The sequence below is a fragment of the Oryzias latipes genome, chromosome 15 (genome assembly GCF_053564925.1).
Source record: "Oryzias latipes strain Hd-rR chromosome 15, Olatipes_Hd-rR_3.1".
NCBI classification, from domain to species: Eukaryota; Metazoa; Chordata; class Actinopteri; order Beloniformes; family Adrianichthyidae; genus Oryzias; species Oryzias latipes.
The window spans coordinates 23,363,709-23,388,275 of NC_136251.1; the positions used below are offsets into that span (position 1 = coordinate 23,363,709).

The window sequence follows — 24,567 nt, forward strand, 5'->3', positions numbered from 1 at the left end:
TAGTAAATTAAAAAGGAATAAAAATCATATTTGTAGATAAATAAATAGATATATTCAGTATCTATTTTAGTTTTGATAAAACATACAAAATACTGTTATGTATGACCTTTTAAAACAAATTGTATATACATAAAAACAGAATAAGGCAGATTTCTGCCAATTTTAGGGGGATTTATCACTGAATTTTTTAATAAGGTTTTTTAAGCATTTTTTTCTTTTGTTTATTTTTCCTTATTATTCGATGTTTGCCATTTTTTAATCACATGTCCCTTGCTGTAATTGTTCTGTGTGAACATGCTGTGGTCATTGCTGTCTTTTGGATACACTTGTCTATTTTTCTCCGTAAATGTGTTTTATATTCAATAAGTTCTTTTTAAGAGAATTGAAGAGGATACTTACAGAAAAAATATGTAACTTTCTATTCAAGGAAACCTTTGAACATAAAAATAAATTCTCACATTTAAAATAAAAACGTTTAAGCTTTTAATCAGTTTGACATTCCTTTTGTCATTTAGATTGCGTAAATGTATATGATTGTGCATAAAATAAGAATTATTAGTCAGACCCCATTAAAACTACTATTGATATGATTTCTATGCTTTTGATGTTCCTTCAAATCAGGTATCTCAATAAAGCATTTTCTATAATAACATTAAGATATAAATATATGTGATATATTCATCCCCTGCATAATACTGCTGCTGTATCCTCAGGCTTATGCGGCATGCTGTGCTGCCACCAATTTCAGAGAATACCTTCTGTGTAAGGGATCAGATGTGAGCGGACGGGACCCTCACGAACAAATGAGCAATAGGTGAAGATATGAAATGCAAATCAGAGAATGAATTTGAGATACCGTATGATAATGATGGCTGCACTCTGCTTGCACTCCACACCTGAGAGAGGACCGTTGGCACAGAAGCATGATTCTGCAGACACACCTCTGAAAGCATATGCCCCTTTTTCATGCATGCGCCGTATCTCATTCTGACATCTACAACCCCCTGTCTGCTCGGTCTCGCTGCCATGCTGGCTCTATAACTTGTGCAACCATGTGCTATTCCTCAGATGAAAAATTAATTACAATTCATTCACATCAAAGGGAAGTGGATGCCTGCTGCTGACAGAGACTGGGTGATTGTGTCTGCATCTTGGTGCAGAGGATGCACACAGACAGTCTGAAGCCTTTTTATCTGAAGGACAGGAATGAGTTCATTATTTAGACAAGTGAATGGGTGTTTATTGGCTGTCTGGGGCTTCTCTGACATATTGCTTGAAAGATTTGTTTTCAGAAAGCAAAAAGGAGCCGATATTAGCCTTATCTTTTATTGAAGAGAGTGTCAGGGAAGATATACATCATTTACACTTGGCCTATGGTCTCAAACAGAAGATTTTTTATGGCTTTATTTCTGCTGCCAGTCTGAATAGACTCAACTAACAGCGTCTGAAACATTAGAGGCGATACAGTCGGTTTAGTTTACATTCACCGTTGACATCAGTTTTTGTACTTTTTCAGGAAAAAGATGTTTGGTTTGGCAGATTACAAAAAAAAAAACAATACTTGACAACATTTAGGGGGAACTCAATTTCAAAAGGAAGCAGTGATGCGCTCAAGAAGGCAAAAACTTATAAGTTCTAACTTGCATTTCTTTTCTTACCACGATGTGTGTGTGTGGGGGGGGGGGGGGTTTCTTGGCACTGTACGGGTTTTAGACAATACATTAGTTCAATGTCTTGTCTTTTGTTTTTCTAAAACTTGATTGTTTTATGTAAAGCACTTTGAATAGCAGGATTTGGAAATAAAGTTTTTCTTTGATTTCCCCTCTAACCTTACAGGAAAAACCTAAAGCATGTGTTTCGCAATATTCTGCAACACTAGACCACTAAAACACAGTAAAAAAAAAGCCTTAGGTTTGACTATTTACTTTTTAATAGACAGCACATTCTTGGAAGAATATTTGTGAACAGAAATATTTGTCAAGTAATTGTAAAGTTAGAGTATTGACAAGAATATATCAAAGCTTTTGAGACGAACCTATAAAGTCTATGAAAACAAGTCAGGTAAAGATAAAGCCTCCAACCTTTATTTTTTTGGCATTTCTAGCCAGTTTCACAAGACATGACATAAAGAAAAAGTCGTTCAGCCTGGCTTTGCAGACTTATTTAATGTGGCCCGCTTTATGACTGCCATCAATTCCCTGAGGCTTATGCCAGGTTCTTTACTGTAGCAGAGTTAACTCACACTGCCTGCCGAAGCCAGTGAAGTGCATCACTGCATCCATACAGTCAGGGCAGGTCCACAGCTTTTAAAGCGAAGCCAACAGAACCTAATAAGGCGTAGAGCTCCTGAAGCAACAGCTGGACATGCAGGCCTTAAAGAAATTCTCCGTCTCTATTGATTGAACCACCTGTGAGGTATCATAAGTATTGATTGTGAGACGTCCTAAGTTGAAATTTTGATCACAATTATCAACTATCGTGTGGGAATCCACATAAATGATGCACACCGATGTACATACTGTACTTAAGGGAAGCTGTAGAAACTAAAAATAAAATGTTCCACATATAAAGACATTGCCAAAAAGGCCTTGACTGCTGTAAACTACTGTAAAACAACATTTTGATATTTTTTTGAAGGCAAATATCAAAACTCAAGAAAACATAATGCTGAGCATAAAACAGTAACAAATGGGAGTTTCTTCTTTAAATAAATCACAAAGAAATGAACTAAATATTTAAACGCAAACATGGTGTAGAGATTTGAGAAGTGAAAGTCACAAAAATGATCAAATGGAGGGGGTTAAAGCTGATTTAAAAATCTAGCAATGAGAATAAAATTGACTTTTTTTAAAATTCAATGAAATTTTAAATTACATTTATAAATAAACTGTAAATAGGATATTTCATTTAGTCTACATTTATCAGCCATTACTGGTTTTCCTGTTGAAATACAGTTTCTTTGCGCTTCTTTTTCTCTGCATTATTGGACATTTGAAGACACTACTGCGTTTTCCACAGTAGATTTGCAAAGGTTTGCATTAATAATTGTCCATGTTGGTTGAATAAAAGAAGTATTCTAAGATAACTATTGGTCCTAAAAAAAATTTTTTTCCAAAAAACGAGCAATTAGACCCCCTTTTTTTTTAAAAATCAAAATTGTTCATGATTTTCACTCTTCATTGAATAGATTTATAGACGCAAACATTAAATTTGACTTAGGCACTAAGCTGCTATAAGCCTACATTACATTCTCCGCCCAGTATGGCTCACAATCACAATCCATGGCACATCTGTGTGAGTGTGTGTTTTTTCTAAGTGTAAAAAAATAAAATATATAGATTAGAAAATTAAATTGAAGTGCTTTTAAATCCATTTCATGGCCATTTGTAATTAAATGTATCGTTTAGTAAACCTATAAAGAAGAAGAAAAAAGAAACCTTTAGCTGAAACACAAGTAGAAAATGAATAATGTGCTGCTGGAGGGCATTTGTATAACTTCATAAATGTTGCATTAAAAGTATTGTAATGGCATGCAAGCTTGTAAGTTGTCTATATTGCATAAAGATATTCCAGAAATATTGATTTATTCGATATCTGGTTGTTTTTAGTCACTGCCACCGCAGAACTTCAGCAGAAGCTTCTTGTAGTCTCCAGATGTGTCTCCCTGTAAAAAATAAATGTTCCTTACATTTTATATTTGTTTACCAAAAAAAAACAATACTAAAAGAATATGTTATGCATTAATTGTGTTATGGATACTTACAGAAATGGCTGTGTACAGAGATTTGCCATAATTTTTGACATATTCCTTCCGGATATCCAGCAAGTCAACCTCTGAACGGGAGACCATGATCCGGATCAGGGTAGTGTCTTTAGTCCCGGCTCCCTGTGAGCAAATACACAAACACATAAAACAGGGGTGGGATTGTTTAAGTTATCTTCCTTTCACTCCCTTTCAAGCAATCTTTAAATTTGATGTCTAAATATCCTAATTTTGATACGTCTTTGTATGAATGCATAACTACTGATTGTAATGTTTTTGTGTTTTATTTTTTTACTTGATTGCTTGAAATAAAGCATTTCAAATCAAATAAAAAAACATACATTGTATAAACACTGTGTCTATAAATTTGAAGTAAAGTTTGGAAAATTCTTATCAAACCTTCATTGCTTTATAAAGTCTCTCGGCAAAGTAGGCAGGAGTGTTCTTAATGCACTTCACTGAAACACAGAAAACAACAGTCTGTTATTAAATGTACATAGAGGGAAGATTATTATATGAATACTAAAGCTACCAAAAACACAGCAAATGTACTCAACACAAGATGATGATTAGAATGTAACACAGGTGGGAAAGAAAATGAAAAAAACAGAGCAGAAGCTGGCTGAATCAATATTTGTATTTACTCTGGATATTGAATTAGCAAAACATAACATTATATCTTGTGACTTTTTTTATTTAACTTTATTATTTGAATGAAAGAACTGTCTATCAAGGTGTCATACCTATAAGTTTTGATCAGAAACCTCTGTTAAAGATTGTTAGTAATTTAAATTGAGGGGAAATTACTTTGTTGCATAAAAATAAAAAAAATTGAGAAAGTAATTTTAATTGTCGTTATTAATCATTTTTAAAGAGACAATAGTGGCATAGTGGGGCAAAAAAAGTATTTGACAGTCACTGATACTAGAAACCTAAAAAATTGAGATAGCTACCGGTAATGTTTATTACAAATTCACTTCAAAAGGGAAGGATGGAAAAATTTCACCTCTGTCATTGTTAAACTAAGGTTACATCACAAATGATGGACGGAAAATTTTGTCAAAACAAAATACTTATTTTATGCCCCATCATGCAAATCAATAATTATTCATAATGTAAAACAATATGATTTTTGTTTTTTTGCCCCACTGAACAGGCAGATTTTTTCTTGCTGCAAGATGCCTAGTGGTCAAATATTCAGACAGCTTTCAATTCTTTGTTATCTTTTTGACAAATGCAAATGAGAAAAAAACCATAAAACTTCCACAAACAAACTGAAGCACAGAAACTGTGTTAACTTTGAACACTGCAGTCCACACCATTTGACTAGCAAACTAAAGAACAGATGAAGAGTACCAGTGGTTAAATGTACATGAGTCATAAGTTACTGTACCATACGCCTGATAGATGTTTGCAAAAAGACAAATGAAAGAAAAACATTAATTGCAACTTGACACAAGAAGCTTGAAATTCATTTAAAAAAAAACTATAAAACACTGATTACATTTAGTGTGGAACCATAGAGACAGTTGGAAGTTAGATTGGCAAATTGTGGGATTAAATATGTCCTGTAAGAAATTCTCTTTACATTGAAAAACAAATGTGAAACTTGTTCTTGTTGTTGTGAAGAAATGCATTCTCACCAACTGCCAACATGCCACTCTCAAGGTCTCCAGACATCTCTCTGCTGATGCTCTTCTCAATGTCCCTTCCACACATCCTCTGGTATTCATGGAACACTGCACACACCACAGTTCACTTTGTGGTCAGCTTTTAATAAACCTAAGACTTAACATTTATACCTAATTTAGTTCTTTATAAAATATTACATTTTATTTGAGGTTTTTTTGAAGTACACGATTATCTACCTGCTCTGAGGTGAGGTTTGCTTCTTGCACATAGGATGGCATTGAATTTGGACTCATCTGTTCCCAGTTTATTTTCTCCAGCAGCATACAGAGCCTATGAGAGAAAAAGAAGTAAGAAGAAAAAAAAGTCTTCAGTAAGTTTAAAAGTTTCAAAGCTAAGGTTAAATAATGTAACACACCCGAATGTTTTTGTATTTTTTGGTCCAAAAACAACTAAGAACTAAAATTAGATTTAATTTAATAAAAAAAGCTTAGAACAGCATGATGCTTTTTCCTCCAACGTTTGTACTCTGATTGAACATTCAACAAAAATACCCAAATACACAAAGAAAACAGCAGAAGATAATGTAGAAAATGTCAAAACTGTGAGTGTTGTCTATAAGCAAAGAACTAAGACTGACCTGAGCATCCTGTGCAGCGAGGGAGGCATCCACCGTCTCTCGTTCATCCCGGTTTCCCTGCAGACATAAAGCAGCAAAAACACAATTAGAAAACAGGCTAGTAAATCAGTAAGTAGGATAAATCATCAGAGTAGCTTCAAATAAACTTTAGATAAAAAGTGGCCATACCTGAGCAAGAGAAATCAAGAGCCTGCGAAAGTGCCCTGAGGTGTCCCCACTAATGGAGTCTTCCAACGATTTTTTATATTCTGAAATTACAAATAAAAAAATGAAGAAACAAATATACAGCTATATGCTTTAGGAGTCCCGCTGCATCCCACCTTGTTTATAAATCCGATTTATCTCTTTAATTTCAGCATTGGAGCGAGAGGACAGGATCTCTATCAGACAGGCCTCATCAGTGCCTGCTCCCTGCCATGAAAACAACATGTAGTGTGAGAATATCTGTAGGCTAAAAACATTTTATGTATTATTTTATACAAAAAATGTTTATGCAAAAAGGCAAATGGCAATAATGTTTATTCCAATACATTTAATGATTGGTGGTTCAGAATTTTATTCATTGATTTATTTATTTTATTTATTTTTTACCTTAATGGCACTGTGAAGTTCAGATGCATCAAACTCAGCAGGGGTCTTTAATGTGGCCAAGACCAGCTTCCTAAAGTCTCCAGACAATTCTGAATGAAGATCCTTCACCAGGTCCTAAAGGTGAGAGATCTTAGACTCGTACTTGTACATAAATATCTTAGAAAAAAAATAAATCGATGTGACCAAAACATGACATTATTTAAACCATGAGCAAGACGGTTACCTTCCCGTATGAAGTTTTGTAAGCTCGGAGCAACGGCACACGCTGCTTATTGGACCGGCTCCCCAGCAAGTTAATTATAGCTTGCTCATCAGTTCCTAGAAAGACAGACATAATTGTAAAGTTAGAAGTCCATATTCAATAAAAATACAACATTTTACATCTCTGCTTTTTTCCCACATAAAGTAATTTTACTTTTTCAATATTATTTACAACAGGATCATTTAACTTCATACGACTCACCAAAGCCCTTCATGGCCTTCCGCAAAACTTCCACATCTTTAAGGGGATCGGCACCAGGAAAGTCAGTGATGGTTCCCCCAAGTCCTTTCTGAGATCAATCATTACAATGCCAATAGTGTTATTACAAAATCATGAGTTTGCTTTTGAAAAATATATTTTTTGATTTATAAAAATAGCATATTCATGTTAAAAAGTTGATAGATTTATAGCAGCATTTGTTCATATTGAATCCTTTCATGTTGATAATTGCTCTTACAGTTACAGGAGCAACTGGCATGGCCCCTCCTCCATAGGCTGGCATGGAGGGGCTTGCAGACGGGGCACTCGGGTACCCTGGCATGGGTCCTGGGGCCATTCCATAGCCAGGCATAGAATGATTGGGTGATGGTGCATTGGGGTATCCAGGCATTTGAGGGGTGGGCTGACTGGGATATCCCATGGCAGGCCCTTGGTTTGGGGGCATGGGTCCTCCTGGCTGTGGCTAAAAAAAACACATGATCAGGAATCAGGAATCAGGAAACTTTATTGTCATTTTATCATGATAAAACGAAATTAGGCTCTCTGGTCCCGGGCCAGCCGTTTACATTCAGACATAAATAATATATATCAATAATAATGTCAGTAAATATCAGTCTGTTATGGTGTGGTTCCTGATGAGTATTGCACAGAAGTATTTTTCAAATTGCACAGTATTTTATGTTAAGTATTGCACAGCCCTGTGATATTGCACTTGGGAATTAGCTTCTTGTCCATAGGGGGGGGGGGGGGGGTGCAGTGATCAACTGGAGTTAAGCAGTCTGACTGCTTCAGGAAAGAAACTGTTCCTCAGTCTGGTGGTCCTGCTCTTTATGCTCCTCAGTCTCCTGCCTGAGGGGAGCAGGGAGAACAGAGGGTGTGAGGGGTGGGTGGGGTCTTTCAGGATGCGAGAGGCCCGTTTCCTGCATCTGGTCGTATAGATGTCAGTGGTGGACGGCAGGCTGCAGCCCACAGTCCTCTGTGCAGCTTTGGTCACTCGTTGCAGAGCTTTCCTCTCTGCCGCAGAGCAGCCGCCGTGCCACACCGTGATGCAGGAGGTCATGACGCTCTCCACCACACACCTGTAGAAGGAGGTCAGGACTGGGATCCCCATCCCAGCTCGCTTGAGCCTCCTCAGGAAATAAAGGCGCTGGTGTGCCTTCTTGACCAGGCAGGAGGTGTTGGTGCTCCAGGTGAGGTCGCTGGAGATGTGCACGCCCAGATACCTGAAGCTGGAAACCACTTCCACCGCGTCCCCTCCGATGTGAATGGGGGGAGGGGGGCATCTGTCCTTCCTAAAATCCACGATCATCTCCTTGGTCTTCTTCCCATTGATGCAGAGGTTGTTGTCTCTGCACCAGCTCTCCAGATGTTCCACCTCCTGCCTGTAGTCAGACTCATCGTTGTTGGAGATGCGTCCAACCACAGCTGTGTCATCCGCAAACTTCACGATCAGACAGCTGGGGTGACTCGCTGTGCAGTCGTGCGTCAGCAGGGTGAACAGGAGGGGGCTCAGCACACAGCCCTGGGGGGAGCCCGTGCTGAGGGTGATCGGGGAGGAGGAGACGTTGCGGATTTTTACAGACTGTGGTCTGTCTGTCAGGAAGTCCAAGACCCAGTTGCACAGAGTGGGGCTCAGTCCAAGTGTGTGTAGTTTCTGGGTGAGGGTCTGCGGGATGATGGTGTTAAAAGCTGATGTGAAGTCCACGAAGAGCAGTCGAACGTACGCGTTCTTGTTCTCTAGGTGGGTGAGGGTTGTGTGGACCATGATTGGATATTAGGGAAGATATTCCACCGGCCTTCGAGATAAAGAGACGGGTACACCCCAGGCAGTTAAGTGCAAAATGATGTGTACAGAAAAATGTTTGAAAAAAGGTTAGTGATGAGCTGCATAAGGTGTTTAAGCAGAAAAGCATTGAAAACATCCAGGAGAGTATTCCTCAAGGAAAGGGGGTGGGAAACACCCACCTACATCATATCTACTGACTAAGGTTGTGACTTTCACAGATAAACCAAACCTTTGGAACATCTCACTAACATGAAACATGACAAACTAACATGAAAAACTAACTAACTAATGACATGAAACTAACATGACTTTATTTCTGGCTTAGGTCGTTTTAATTTAGACATTTGGACAATTCCAGCCTTTGAACAAAATTTGAAGCCAAAGAAATGGATCCGGAGTGTCAGAGAGGGAGGACCAGTGCTTCTCACACGACAAAAACTCTGCCGGCCGCACCAGAGCTGGACTGGATGCAGTGTGTGCTAAGGGTAAGACCCAGCTCCCTCTAGAAAGCCCTAAATCCCATCACTACTACGGACTAAACTTACCATGTAGCCAGGGTTGGATAGCTGGCTCATTCCAATAGATGGATATCCACCTGCAGGGCCTCCACCCCAACTTCCTGGAGTAAAAAAAAACAAAAAACACAATGGCAAATATCCAATTACAAGTTTATTTTTAATGGAAAACCAATAACACATTGATATTTTCTTCATCATCATCAGCAGCAGCCTGTCACGCCACTGCTGGCGGGTGGTCTCCACATCTTACTCCACTCAATCACGGTTTTGGGCACTCTGATATTTTACTAGCCCAAAATACGCAACTGAATATTTTTTGTTAAGAATATTGCAAATAGTTTACCTGGAGGTGGTGCTGCTGGATAACCCCCAGGCTGCGACGGGTAGCCTCCAGCCTGTGGAGGATAAGCTCCAGGCTGAGGAGGATAACCCCCTGCCTGAGGAGGGTAAGCTCCAGGCTGAGGCGGGTAAGCGCCAGGTTGTGGTGGGTATGCGCCAGGCTGTGGTGGATATCCACCCGCCTGAGGTGGATAAGCCCCGGGTTGGGGAGGGTAAGCCCCAGGCTGTGGGGGGTATCCACCCATCTGAGAGGGGTATCCTGGGTAACTCATTTCTACAAACAAAGAAATAATAATCAATGCTGAAGCCAAAAGTCATTAGAAAATCCACAATAATAATTTGGTGCAGCTGCATTGATAAAAAGTTCTATATCTAGTGATAACACCTATGGCACACGTATGTATTATGTATTACTCGTCAAACATTGAGACTTCTATCAAGGGAACTTTCCTGTCCCGGACTAAAGCTTGTAAACAAAACCACATGACTAAAGATCTCTTCAGTCATTGGTCAGGCATAACGAGGGTGGGGCAAAGCAACAGGAGGCAGCAATTGTGGAATTTCCATATCTTGATTTATTGTGTAGATGTATGGGGGAATAATTATAAAAGTGCACTACTTCCAATCCTTAAAAATGTGCAACAAGAAAAATACGTAAAGTAGATTTTTGAAAAGACACAAACTATTATTTTGTACATCTAAAGTATTCATGTTTTGTTTTTTTTATTTGGTGGATTTTTACAAAGCGTAACTCGTTTACAAAACCGGTAAAAACATATTACCATGCAGCTTCAGAAAGGGAGAGGCGTTAATATCTGAAGGGAACGGGTAAATTTTCACAGCAGATGGCAACAGTCTTCATTACTTTGTATACCTTTATCCCAAGTATGAAGACTATTGCCATTAAATCTGTGATTTTTTAATATGGACTATTATTTTTAAATAATGTGATGACATTGGAAGACAGCGATCATATCAAATCAACCAGCTACAATAAGGAAATTCATTTTTGAATGTGTAAGCCAGGCAAAGTCCAAATGTGGCCTGCATTCAAATTTCCACAGGTCCACAGGCTTCTTTCATATGAAAAAAAAAACAAAAAAAAACAATGAAATCACGCCCAGTCTTTTCTCGAAACTAGATGTAGGATTTCTCGATTGTGATTGGCTGAATTACGTTGTAAGAAGTTGTAAACGTATAGCTACATCACCACGTGACCCTTTGTAGGTCATTTTTATGTCAACTGTAAAAACAAAAGGTAAATGTTGACAGGGAGGGCCACTGCTTCCAGGACAAGGGGAAAATGGCATATTTATTCAGTGAAATATGAAACTATCTGCCTTATATGCCAAAAAACTATGGCTGTTTTCAAGCAGTTTAATATCAAGAGGGACTAGCAGATGAGACATCCTGTCTAAAACAAGCTAACAGGGAAAGAACAAAAATGACAGTAATTTTGAAAGAGAAAAGTATTTACCGGTATATGTTTTTTCTTCTACTTTTTTATGTGAAGAAAAGAAAGAGTATATAAAAGTATGCCAATGTAATAAAATGTTCATTTGTGTCAAATGTTACTGAAATAGTTAAAAAAAAAAAAAGTAAAGTCAAATAGTTGCCCCTCGAACATTTTTATCACAGAAAATCTGCCCCCTCATTAGACAGCCCTGGTGTAAGGCGTGAGAATGAAAAGGTTTTTTTTTTGATTGAACATTTGTAAAATACTATACAAAAATACAACATTTATAACAATACAATATGAGAAAAAAACAGTTCTAAATACTTAACATTTTTTGGATATTTTGAAAATCTTAACTAATTAGAACAAAATGATAAGTAATATAAGTTTTTCAAACAACCTGGGGTTCAATAAAAACCACATAAAACAAGCACAGAAGGAAATAAATAAGTAACTAAAAGTAAGAAAGAGTAAAAAAAGAGTTAACTTATGTCACTAATCCAAAAGACTTAATTATTGCTGGAGTTCAAATTTCAGTAAGAACTCAGGTTTTTATTAGCAAATTTACTTTTGTGAATATGAAATTTAGCCATGAATAACTACATATTTATAAAAAAGAAAGCATCTGGATCTTTGCGTTCAAAACTATGATTTTCAACTATGAATTTGAAAATCAGCAAAAATAGAGTTGGTGATGAATTTGTGGATGTTTTTCCATAAATTATAAAGGGAATTCCGGAATAAATGAGAGCATGTTTCAGGTTTCCTTTGGCAGAAAGTACAACTGATGTTTAAGTCAGCTTTAAATTTAGTAAAGTAATGCATTACTGGATAAAACCTGTGTATTAGTTTGAATGAGATTTCTTTGACTTTGTTTGTTAAGAAGAATGTTTGTGCTAAAGACTTTTTTCCATTCAATGTTAGATATAAAATAAGCCCCAAAAAAGTAGCTGATGGAACAGAAACCAAATTATACTGGAAGAAAGCTCTGATTTTTGAGCTCAACTGTTTAGTAGAAGTGTAGCAGAAACTACATAGAGGAGATTTGAATTCATCAGGAGGAATAAGAGTCAAGGGAGGAGTGCTGTAAAAACCCTGAATAACATTCAAAGGCCCAGACGGTTCTTGGGATGTTATACTGCATAATAAATTCTGAGTAGTTCCATACCAACCCAGGTTCTTTGAATAGATGACTGAGGAAAATGATGCCATTATTGAACCAGCTACTTAAAAACAGAGGTTTGTTTTTTATAAACAACATTACAGTTATTCCAAATACTCCAACTCTGTGGAGAAATGTTTTGTTTGTAAATAAATGCCCAAGCTAAGAGATTCTGTTGATGAAAGTTTCAAAGGGATTTTTGGAATACTACCAACAGCACAGCAGGAAGTTATGGCTACCTAGCTTTGAAAATGCAACATGTAAGTTGCAAATATTAGATGCGGGGTGGTTATTAAGTATTTCTTTGAGTCTTTTTCTTCCACCCACTGACTCCCTTTTCGAGCCGTTATATTACCCGGATTCCAGTTTAGCCGACGTACATTAGTCCAATTGTGTCCTAAAGCTTGACTTTCCTGTTTCATAGTATTGAAATTGTTCTACGGTCGGTTTTTTTTTTTCGCCATTTCCTTCTTTCGAGCAACGTTCACTGCAGCGCGTTAGCGTAGCTGCAGAAAAAGAGCAAAGCTACTTCAGCTTAAATGTTCAGCCTGTTCATGTCAAATCGTGGGGGAGAAACAGCCTACGTCATATTTAAGTTTATAATTAGTCGTGACAAAACCCACAAGTGTTGAACAAACTGTACTGAAGTAAGCTAGTAGTGTTGGCTTATCACAACATAACCGACGGACACAAAACTAGCTTGCTAGCTGACAGATAATATTATTACGTGGCTACTTCAACTTAATTCGACAACATACCTTACTTTTTGTTGACTCATTCATAACACAGTTCATAAAAATATGACAGAAATTCGTAACCAATCATGGAGAGACTACATAGGAAGTACTTACTTACTAGCGATAACGTAAAGCGAGAAGGTGGTGAAGCTACGTCGAAGTTACAAAAAACCACACGACGGTCTCAAAAAACATCCAACATTAAAAAAAAACACACGGTGTAAACAAATGTATCACTAACTAATACCAAAAATGATATGTTAAAGGTATTTTTAACACTTACTGCTCTCCAAATGCCCTGGTGTCTTCCCGGAGTTCTATCTAGTATGGAGGACTTGAGTGTATTTACGTGATGTGGGCGGGGCTATATTTTCCATATGCGAACCACGCCCATCCAGCTTTTCCTCACAGCGACCATAAACAAACACGGCTTAGCGCCTGTTATACTATGAAGGCGTGGCAGAATGGAAACGGTGACAAATCGGGCCACATGACAATTAACAACAGGTCCATTGTAGGACACGTATCTGTAGATATGTTGAGTAATTTAACCCATGACGTAATGCAAAGCTCCTAAAGCCAACTTTTGATCTCCTATCTTTAACTTTGCGCCTATACATATAATCATTGATCCACTTAGACCCACTTAAACAAAAATGTTTTTTAACAAGCTCTTGTAGTATTTTTCTCATGATCAAGTACATACATTAAAATAATAAGGATTAAAACTGTTTCTGAGCATTTCTTTATTCATATCACGGTGAATCAAGAGCAGATGAAAATAAAACGCTGTAAGGAAAATATATCTTTTATAATTTCACAAATTTTGCCGGGCAGGCCACAAGCTCCCTGCTCTTCCTCATCTGGCTCAAAACTCTGGCAGGATAGCTCTGTTCTCACTGGGCATTTTGGTTTCACCAGTAATGTTAGGTTAGTGGTGTTGTAAGTAAAGTAAATATTTACTTCTATAGCATCTTTCTCAGAGAGAAATCACAAGTACTTTACCATAGTAAAAAGAGGAAAATTACAACAAAGTCATCATACACATATCACAGACTAAACAAAGTAAAACACAGTAAAAATTGACTAAATTAGATCAACTAAATGCTCTTCTGAATAAAAACATCTTGATCTGACTTTTAAAACACTCAATGTAATTACAAAGGGAGGGTGCTCCAAAGACAAGGAGCAACAGCTTGAAATGTAAGGTCTACTCTGGTTTTATAGTGGATTTTTGGGGGATTTGGAAAAGCTTGTGGTTTGAAGACCTCAGGGCCAAAGAATAGGGGATTAAAAGGTCATCAAAGTACGTATGAGTTTGTCCATTGAATGATCTACAGATGAGAGGTAAAATTTTAAAATCAACTCTAAATTCAGCTGGGAGCCAATGTAAGGAGGACCGTAAAGGAGTAAGCTAGCGGGAGAGAAAAATAAATGGGTGACAGGAAGTGGGACCGGGCTTACTTTGCGCTAACAGTGCAAAGTAACTCTGTGGCAAATTACTGATGAACTCCTGCTGGTCTGCAAAAACGATGTCCTGGAAAACAACACAGTTTTTTTTTTTTGGCAAAAACGGACATAAACAAAGACCACTGGGAACACATTTTTTCATTCAATTCAAAGAATATTGGGGTTGGGTTTTACATAAAAAGTAGGGTCAGATATGCTATATACATTTATATAGGTTTGTGGATGGACATATAGACATTATATGTAATAACTATTCTAATTTTTTCATTATTATTACAATTTGTACCTTATTTACATATTATAACACATAGTATAGTGTCATGTGTTTGTTTGTTATTATTATTTATGAGAAAGCATGAAAGAAAGAAGAAAAAGTGAATTTATGCAGTTGCACAACAGGTCTGTGTAAAAAGTGAAATATTTGAGATTTACCACTAGAGGGAGCCTTTCCTAAATGTCTTCCTGCGTCCTTCCCTGCCATCCTCAGGAGGGTATTCCAGAAAGCAGGTTATGCTAGTTACCACGGTAAGTTTGAGGCTAAGGAAGCGGATAACCTCAGCTTTCAGTTCCAAAAATGGAGGTATGTTTCAGGGTATGTCAAGTTGCCATAGCAACTTATGCTCTGAACATAACCTGGTCTGGAGCAGGTTTAGTTGAAGGTTAGTTTGTTTTCAGAGAGGTGAAGCAGCATGGCATGTCCATTTGAAGAGGATTTAGTGGATGAAGAAGCTCAGATAATACTTTTTTCCACATAACTTTATTACTTGCTTCAGTTAAGATAAATCTTTATCCACCTTTATCATGGTAAGGAGAACAAGTCAATGTAAGGGTAGGGTCATGTCATAGGATAGCACTAGGGTTAAAAATAACACGTAGTTATCAGACAGTTATTTTACTTTCATTCAAATAATTCAATTACGTTGGTGTAACTTTGGTGCTGCTGTTAGATCGGCACCCCATGAATTGTGGGATACCATTCCCTTTGCCTGTCTGGACGGATTTGGGTTAAAGTGTGGGTTTCTGACCAAATGTGTTCAGTTGTAGCTGTTTTACTGTATTTTGCCGAGTTATTGTGTCCTGTTATGTTTAATTCTTTCTGCATCATGGCTGTGAAGGAGGGAGCGAATGATGAGTTTATTTGGCACCACTAGTGATGAGTGAACTACTGTTAAAGTCAGAGAAATTATAAATTACAACAAATTTCATACTACAAATCCATGAGATAGGAACTCGTGCTTTACTTTGTATGTTATTTGTCTCCAAACAGAAACTATTTTTCTGCTGACTCAGCCGTATTATTTTTTTTTTATGGGGGTATAAGCTTTTCTGTCTCACGTACTGTATAGCGCTCTCTTTTTTTCTCAGCGCGTTTCCATGGTGACTCCGGAAATCGGCGGTCCATTGAGAATGTCTTCATGTACTTGAAGTGCACGTGCATTAACCCAGGGTTACCAAGTCGAGCGTAATTACGCCAACTCATCTCAACTCAACTCAACTCAACTCATCTTTATTTATATAGCACTTTCAATCAACAGCAGCCGACACAAAGTGCTGAACACGAGAAATAAAGAAAACCAACACTAAAACATCTTAAAACACAAGATTAAAAATAGAGAGATAAAAACAATAAAACCAGTACAGCAAGACAGCAATAACAGAAGTCTAATGTTGTATTAAAAGCCAGAGCATAAAAATGGGTTTTCAGGCGGGTTTTAAAAATAGTCAGTGATGGAGCTACTCTTATGGACAGGGGCAGAGAGTTCCAAAGTTTTAGAGCAGCGACAGCGTATCCGGTCTTTTGGAACCGACATACCCAGAGTAAGCAAGTTCAGGCGGATTTCAGCCCGAGTTCAGGGTTAAAGTCAGGGTAGTTTTTTCTTACACCCCTGATCTCAACAACTTCTTTCAGCTGCAGCGAAACAAGCTGACAGTCATCACAATGCAAGGAGAATTTTTTCTAAAGAAGAGTTTTTAAAAGTTTCTTGAGATGTTTGCTTTTTTGTTTTTTTAGTATTTTTTTAATTATTTGGCCTAAATAGGTGGAATCGGAACATAATATCAGGGTTTCTAAAAGAGGATACAATCTCAAAGCCACTTATTGCTTTGTTATATAACAAAGTAATGCAAAAGTTCGTCACCTCTCCTAATGATCCCATAAATCTTGCATGACTGTTTTCCATGAGAGCTGCAGAAATCTGGTGGGACATTTAAGTACCGGTACATGTATACATTAAATAGATCAGCAGTAAAAAGGGGAGCAGTGCATTTAAATAGACTTCCATGCAGGCCTGTCTAGAGCAGTGTTTTTCAACCTTTTTAGAGCCAAGGCACACTTTTGCCTTGACAAAAATCCTGCGGAACACCAGCATCCAAAAATTGAGAAAAGGAGAAACTAACAGTCAGTATTGATGTACAGTCCCTCCACAATCTCACATGCATTTTTGTGATCACTGTGGCAGAAAAAGCTGGAAGTTGCAGCTGTTTTTCCTAAAGGTTGTAATAAAAGTTAAATTAGATTTCAGTGATAATATTAAACTACCGGTAAATTATTTGAAATTTTATCCTGTTAGTTTTTTTACCTTCAGTTTATTAACAGGCAATTTAATGTAACCTCACAAAAAATCTATTCTGTCTAAATAGTGATATATTAATTTTTGTATTTAGTTCAATTTTAGTGCAAAGGCAACTGTAATTTTTGAACAATTATATGACCACAATATGTTTGATAAAAATTTACACAAAAAAACTAACTTTGCATTTATGTTTTCTGTGCTACACAAAAAGTGAACATGTTGAAGTTGTATTAGTTTTTCTCTTGTCTTAATCAAAGATGAAGTATTTGAAAACTCTTTAGATAATTTAATTGTTTGAATCTAGTTTAATTGTGTCTTTTGGCCACTTAACCTTAATCCTGTTTCTTAAATGTTTTTTTACTACTTCTTAAGTTTAACATATAAAATAATCCAGACGTTATTAGAAAAGTGTTTCAGTTAGAAAGATGACTTGGACCAAACTCTGGGATGTTTGGCTGTTAATTAACACAAACCTTGAAGGAGAACTAAACTGCTGACCTCTGATTTCATCAAGAAGATTTAAAAACTGTTTGATGTGTGTCTGCTGTGGTTTAAAGAGGTTTAACAGAGAAGACTCATTTTACGCTGAGACGCTGTCACTTTAGCCCTTTGCATCATGGGAGATGTAGTACGAAAACTGCTGCAGATGGCAGACAGACTTGCTTCTCTGAGCTTCATTGTTTTGTTCACTTTTTCCAAGTTCTAAAACCGGAAAAAGCTACAGCGCTAAAGACGAGCTTTGGCTGGTATTTTTGTTGGAACTGAGAGACTTTATGAGCTAATCGGAACAATGAAGTCAAGACTTTAACCACTTCTGATTGGTCAGACTGATGACATATGATTAAGCCTCCAAAAATGATTGGTGGACACAGTTAAAGGGGCGGGACTTTTCCGAAAACAGAGCTGAAGCTGCGGCCAAATCGAGGTACCGTCAATCTTATCTTGTCTTTATAGAATCAAATAAGCACAAAGAAAAACATATTTTATGATCTTTCATATTCCTAACTACTCAGTGTTTTATCAGGGCCTGTTTGTATGAACAAAGAGATGTTTTAGATCAGTGAATGGACACCTGACCATCTCCCACAGCACACTGGTTGAAAAACACTGGTCCAGAGAGTGCTGTCTACTCCAATCCCTGAGCTCTGCTGTCCCTGACCTCTTCAAATAGATCCAGTTGATGTGCACACAAAATCAGTTCTTGTTTATAAATGGTCTATTTTTGAAGCTGGGAGTAAATTTAGGGACAAACATGCTGGTAGTGCACATGGGGTCTAGATTTCAAACAGGACCCCAACCCCACCCTCAACAATACACATGCACAGAAAGTAGTGCATAAATGGTAGATTCACCATCCACGTTTATCCATGTGATTGCAAACAGAGAGATCATGAAGTCACTTTTGATCAAAGGATGTGTAGAAACCGGGTTTCATGCAACTGTGCAATGCCGTTCAGTTCAGAGGACTTTAAATTATTTTGAAAACACATTAGGTCTGGAAATAGTTTAAGGGGTGCGGGGCATTTTGCAACTTCCAATGCAAACCAATCAAAGGAAAATAAACCACTGCTGCAGTTGGATGATTAAATGAGTGTCTTTTTTTCCTCCGTGAGAGATCATGCAACAGTTAAATTAAGGAAAAATGTCAATTTAGTATAGAGTTTTACAGTTAAATATGTTTTATCTGCTGTAAGGTCTGTTCAAACATTGTCTAGTCTTAGGGATGTTTAAAAACCCAACTGGAGATTAATTGAACAGTAGTTGAGTCATCAGATAAAACCAATGTTTAATATGCATTATCTTTTAGGGCTGGGTTAGAGAAATCAATAAATTAACTTGATTAAGAAAAAGCACTATAGATTTTCATTACTTTATAATAGTAGGTTTAGGGGCTGTCATCTGGACTTAGTTTTTAAAGTTAGAAGATGTTTCACCTCCTTTTCAAAAGGCTTTGTCAATCCTGAATTAGCTGGTTAAAGAGCTGGTATATATCCGCTCGTGTGGGAGGAGTCAGACCTGAAACTGGACGGTATTGTCAACTTAGCCTACATGGTTTCGGGTGATTAAGAGTCCTTTGTCTTCAGCTGGGGGTTGGGGAGCCAGTGACTCCCTCCCCAAGCTGGTCATCTTATTCAGCTGTCAACGACCTGGTTCGGTTTGTTTGGGTTTCAGAACACTGCCGTAGATGGATGGAAGAATAAACCTGAGACCACTATTCTTTTTAAGAGAAGGTTTGTCCTTCTTTACAAAGATGGCTTCTTTCACTCCTCGCTCAAACCTTCCCTTTCTCTCTGGCTAGAATTCAGACTTCACTGTCCTTGAACAAGTGGTTTGTGGCCTTCAGGGGGAGGTGCACTGCAGACTCAGGTCCACTTGAGTTGGCTCTGCGATGTTGGTAAAGCCGCTTGTGTAGAGGTTGTTTGGTTTCTCCTATAAACTGTTCATTGCAGTTCTCTTTGCAGTGGATAGAGTACACAACATTACTCTGTATGTGGCTAGGAATTGTGTCCTTTGGGTGAACCAGTTTTTGTCTGAGAGTGTTAACTGGTTTGAGATGGACTGGGATGTTATGTTGTCTGAAAATCCTTTTTAGTTTTTCAGACCGGCCTGCGATATATGGAATTGAATACTGTTCCCTTTAGGCCAGGGGTGTCAAACTAATTTTCGCCAAGGGCCACATCAGCATAGTGGTTGTCCTCAAAGGACCAAATATAACTTATACATGTAACTAAATGTAATGAAAAATAAATGTAACTATTCATTAATGTTAAAAACGTCATAACCTTTTTTTTTTGGAACCTCGGAGCGGTTCCTTGAGGGGGGCGTCACGGTTTTAGTTTCTTTACTTTTGTGTTCTGGTTCTCTTTTGTTTCTGTCAGGTTTTGAGTTCAGTTCATGCCACCCCTTCGAGTGTCTCATGTGTTGAGTTTTTGCTAGCCTGCTATGCAGTGGTTTTGTTTTGTAGTTTTTGTTTAAGTTATTATACTGTAGCTTCCACTGCAACCTCCTGCCTCTTCCTCCTCTCTGCGCCTGGGTACTTCCCTCAATCCCCTGTCGTAACAGTAGCTTCATTGTCTTTTCCAATGTCACTCCTAACCGCCTCATGATGCCACGGACACACAAATACTTAAAATACACAGATCTCAACATTTGCAGATGCTTGGATAGAGGTTTTGAAACAGCAAAAAATAAAAAATAAAGCTAGACATTCTGTTTTATATTTGTTAAACTAATTTCCACATCGGCACCGACACTCGAGCTTACCAAACACACAAAAATGATAACAAGCGCACACATTACAGCACAAGTAGTGACAGATGATGGAAAAACTCTGAAACTAAACGCGTGATTTACAGAGACTACATGAGTCTTAAAGCTGGAGCTGATTAGCGCTGCGATCCTACAGCCTCCAGATAAAGAGCTGGTTTGCTTTTGTGGCCTAACTGCCAGGTCGAACGTTTCTGTTCTGTGAAATGAAACATCGACGGTAACATCAATTCCCCGACAGAAACCTGGGTCCCAAAATGATGCATGGGTCTGGGTGGTGAGGAAGAGCTGAAAATGGGGACTTCAACATGCCTACATATCACGTTCAGCTCGAAGTCTCAGAGGCCATCATCATGGTAGAACAACAAGTGGAGTCTCAGGACTTGGGTTTAGCTCAAATCTTTATTTTCCATTTCTTCAATTGCCATTTCACATTCATGCCCCAAGCTCTAACCACTAACCAACCCTCCAAATGGTTACAACTCCCACCTTTATAGGATTTCTCCTTTGGGAGCCACCATCTACCCAGGTTCCCACAGATAATCTGTTTACACAGAAGATTAAAATATATACCGGTAAATTCAAAGTTTCCCCTATAAAAACAGATATTTACCCATACAAAAATAGAACTCACTAAAATGTTCCTAAACCATTTCAATAATTCACTCAAATAATAAAATTACTACTCTAAATCTCCCCTCTTAACTTTACAATGATTTTGGTTCCTTCCCCAGATCCAATGTAAAGTTCTTATACCCTTCGGAAACTCTTTTGCTGGCGGACCATTCCTAACACAGAAAACAGAGGTGAGTCACCACAATCAGACAAGGAAAACACATAGACATGCAGTGCAGCAGCTTTAAAACCTAAGTATTTAATTATGGCTGCTTCCACAGGGGCTCCTGACCAAGAAGAACTTCGCTGCTGCTTAACTTTAGCTGCATTAAACTAATAAAAATCTGTCAATTGATCATCTTCGCCTGTTTCTGTAATGTAAAAACACTACACATTCAGTGATGGCTTTACTTGAGGCTTGTTTTGAGAGGAGTTAGATGGTTAAAATTCAAGGCAGATAACTGGAAAGACTTTTTCTTTTTTGGTTCCCAAAGCTGATTACTTGACTATTTGACATTTAAAAGTCCCTGTCTGTAGTTTAGGGGTTGTTGGATGTGAGGAAGACATGAATGACAAAGGAATCAAGCAACTTCAAGCAAAGCTTTTACAGTTAGTATTCTGCGGACCGGCGCCGTGTGCGTTGTTGCTTGTCACGCTGTTCGATTTGCCCCCAAGCAAACTACGAAGTCTGACCATTCTGAACATTTTCCGTCCAGTATGGCTCACAATCACAATCCATGGCACATCTGTGAGTGTGGGTGTGTGTTTGAAGTGTAAAAAAAATAACATATACATATTTATCAAATTAAATTGAAGTGCTGTTAAATTCATTTCATGGCCATTTGTAATTGAATATATCGTTTAGTAAACCTATAAAGAAGAAAAAAAAGAAACCTTTAGTTGAATCATAAGTAGAAAATGAATAATGTGCTGCTGAAGGGCATTTGAATGACTTCATAAGTGTTACATTAAAAGTATTGTAATGGCATGCAAGTTTGCAGGTTGTCTATATTGCATAGAGATATGAAAGAAATATTGATTTATTTGATTTCTGGTTGTTTTTTGTCTCTTCCACCGCAGAACTTCAGCAGAAGCTTCTTGTATTTTCCTGATGTGTTTCTCTATAAAAAATAAACGTTCCTTACATTTTATATTTGTTTACCACAACAAAACAATACTTAAAGAATATGTTATGCATTAATTGTGTTATGGATACTTATGAGATTTATCCTAAAGGTGAGAGAACTTAGACTCGTACTTGTACATAAATATATGTACAACGGTGGTTTTCTTTTTCACCGTTTCCTTCTTCGAGCAACTTTTTTTTTTCATTTCCTTCTTCAATCAATATTGACTGCAGCGTAGCTGCAAAGAGCAAAGCTACTTCAGCTTAAATGTTCCCCCTGTTCATGTCAAATAGAGGGGGGACATAGCCTACATCAAGTATAACTTAAGTTATAATTATTCATTCATCTTCTTCCGTTTATTCCCTTTCGGGGTCACGGGGCTGCTGGAGCCTATCGTGGCTACTTGTGGGCGAAGGCAGGGGGCATCCTGGACAGGTCGCCATTTTGTGGCAGGTAGAGTGTCCACAATCACACACCCATGCACAATCGCTTTCACACCTATAGGGATAAGTTATATTAACCAATTAACCTATATGTTATGAAGTTATAATAAGTCGTGACAAAACCACAAGTTAAGTGTTGAAGAACAAACTGTAAAGCACGAAATGCTAGCGTTGGCTAATCACAACATAACCAACGGACGCAAAACTAGCTAACAGTTCAATTTTGTTACATGGCTACTTCAACGTAATTCAACGACATGCCTTCCTTTTGTTGACTCATTTATAACACAGGTCATAAACAATGACTAAACATAGACTGTACTTAACGATAACGTAAAGCGAAGCAGAAGAGGGTTAAAAAAGCTGCGTCGAAGTCACAGAAAATCACACAAGACGTTCTCAGAAAAACATCCACCGTTAAAAGAACACATGGTGTAAACAAAAGTATCACTAATTAATAACAAAATGATATGTTAAAGGTAAATTTAACACTTACTTCCTTACAAACGCCCTGGTTCCTTCCAAGTGTTCTGTATAGTATGGAGGACTTGAGTATATTTATGTGGTGTGGGCGGGCCTATCATTTTCCGTATGTGAAACATGCCCATCTGGGCATGGTCATATCACGGTGAATCAAGAGGAGACGAAAAAACGCCGTTGGGAAAATCTCTCTTTTGTGAATTCACAAATGTGCTTGGCAGGCCACAAGCTTCCTGCTCTTCTTCATTCCAATGCATCCACTTGAATACAATTTGATCCACGTATGTCTTTGTTTTCCTCATCTGAGCTGGCATCTGGTTCAAAACTCTGGCAGGATAGCTCTGTTCTTGCTGGGCATTTTAGTTGGACCAGTAATGTTAGGATAATTGTGTGGTTGTAAGTAAAGTAAATGTTTATTTCTATAGCATCTTTCTCAGAGAGAAATCACAAGTAATTCAACATAGTAAAAACAGTAAAATTACAACCAGTCATCATACACATATCACAGACTAAACTTATAAAGCACAGTAAAACTAGACTAAATTAGATCAACTAAATGCTCTTCTGAATAAAAACATCTTGATCTGACTTTTAAAACACTCAATGTAATTACAAAGGGAGGGGGCTCCAAAGACAAGGAGCAACAGCTTGAAATGTAAGGTCTACTCTGGTTTTATAGTGGATTTTTGAGGGATTTGGAAAAGCTTTTGGTTTGAAGACCTCAGGGCCAAAGAATAGGGGATTAAAAAGTCAGCAATGTACGTATGAGTTTGTCCATTGAATGATCTACAGATGAAAGGTAAAATTTTTAAAATCAACTCTAAATTCAGCTGGGAGCCAATGTAAGGAGGACAGTAAAGGAGTAAGCTAGCGGGAGAGAAAAATAGATGGGTGACAGGAAGTGGGGCCGGGCTAACTCCGAGGCAAATTACTGATGAATTCCTGCTGGTCTGCAAAAACTATGTCCTGGAAAACAACACAGTTTTTTTTCTCTAAAATTGGCATAATCATGATTAAAAGACCACTGGGAACACATTTTTTCATTGAATTTAAAGAATATTGGGGTTGGGTTTTACATAAAAAGTAGGGTCAGATATGCTATATACATTTATATAGGTTTGTGGAGGGAAATATAGACATTATATGTAATAGCTATTCTATTTCTACATTATTATTACATTTTTTACCTTATTTACATCTTATAACACATAGTATAGTGTCAAGTATTTGTTATTATTTACCAGAAAGCATGAAAGAAAGAAGAAAAGGTGAATTAATGCATTTGCACAACAGGTCTGTGTAAAAAGTGAAATATTTGAGATTTACCACTAGAGGGAGCCCTTCCTAAATGTTTTCCTGCGTCCTTCAGCAAAGCCTCATCTCTTCCCTGCCATCCTCAGGTTCTCTGCAAACAGTGTTGGGGTCATAGGTCGCCCGTGAACATTTTTGACTTGTAGCCGGTAAACTGCTTCTATTGATTATTTGACTGT

General features: G+C 37.7%; 1 protein-coding gene across 5 annotated transcripts; it reads right to left on the bottom strand.

Moving 5' to 3' along the window:
* Positions 1 to 1,312: 1,312 nt before the first annotated feature.
* Positions 1,313 to 24,488, bottom strand: anxa11a (annexin A11a). 5 transcript variants are annotated; one of them, XM_078931858.1, is made up of 15 exons: positions 24,404 to 24,488; positions 9,752 to 10,021; positions 9,436 to 9,509; positions 7,343 to 7,567; positions 7,087 to 7,174; positions 6,847 to 6,941; positions 6,624 to 6,737; positions 6,353 to 6,443; positions 6,201 to 6,280; positions 6,033 to 6,089; positions 5,632 to 5,725; positions 5,407 to 5,502; positions 4,163 to 4,221; positions 3,764 to 3,886; positions 1,313 to 3,664 (listed from the first exon to the last, which is right to left on the bottom strand). In XM_078931858.1, the coding sequence occupies exons 2-15, from the start codon at positions 10,017 to 10,019 to the stop codon at positions 3,605 to 3,607; spliced, it is 1,524 nt and encodes a 507-aa protein (XP_078787984.1). In that variant the 5' UTR covers positions 10,020 to 10,021; positions 24,404 to 24,488; the 3' UTR covers positions 1,313 to 3,604. The 5 variants fall into 5 exon arrangements, with proteins under 5 accessions (XP_078787984.1, XP_011482725.1, XP_011482726.1 ...); XM_011484423.4 differs by lacking the exon at positions 24,404 to 24,488 and adding an exon at positions 13,386 to 13,552; XM_011484424.4 differs by lacking the exon at positions 24,404 to 24,488 and adding an exon at positions 13,221 to 13,440.
* Positions 24,489 to 24,567: the final 79 nt, after the last annotated feature.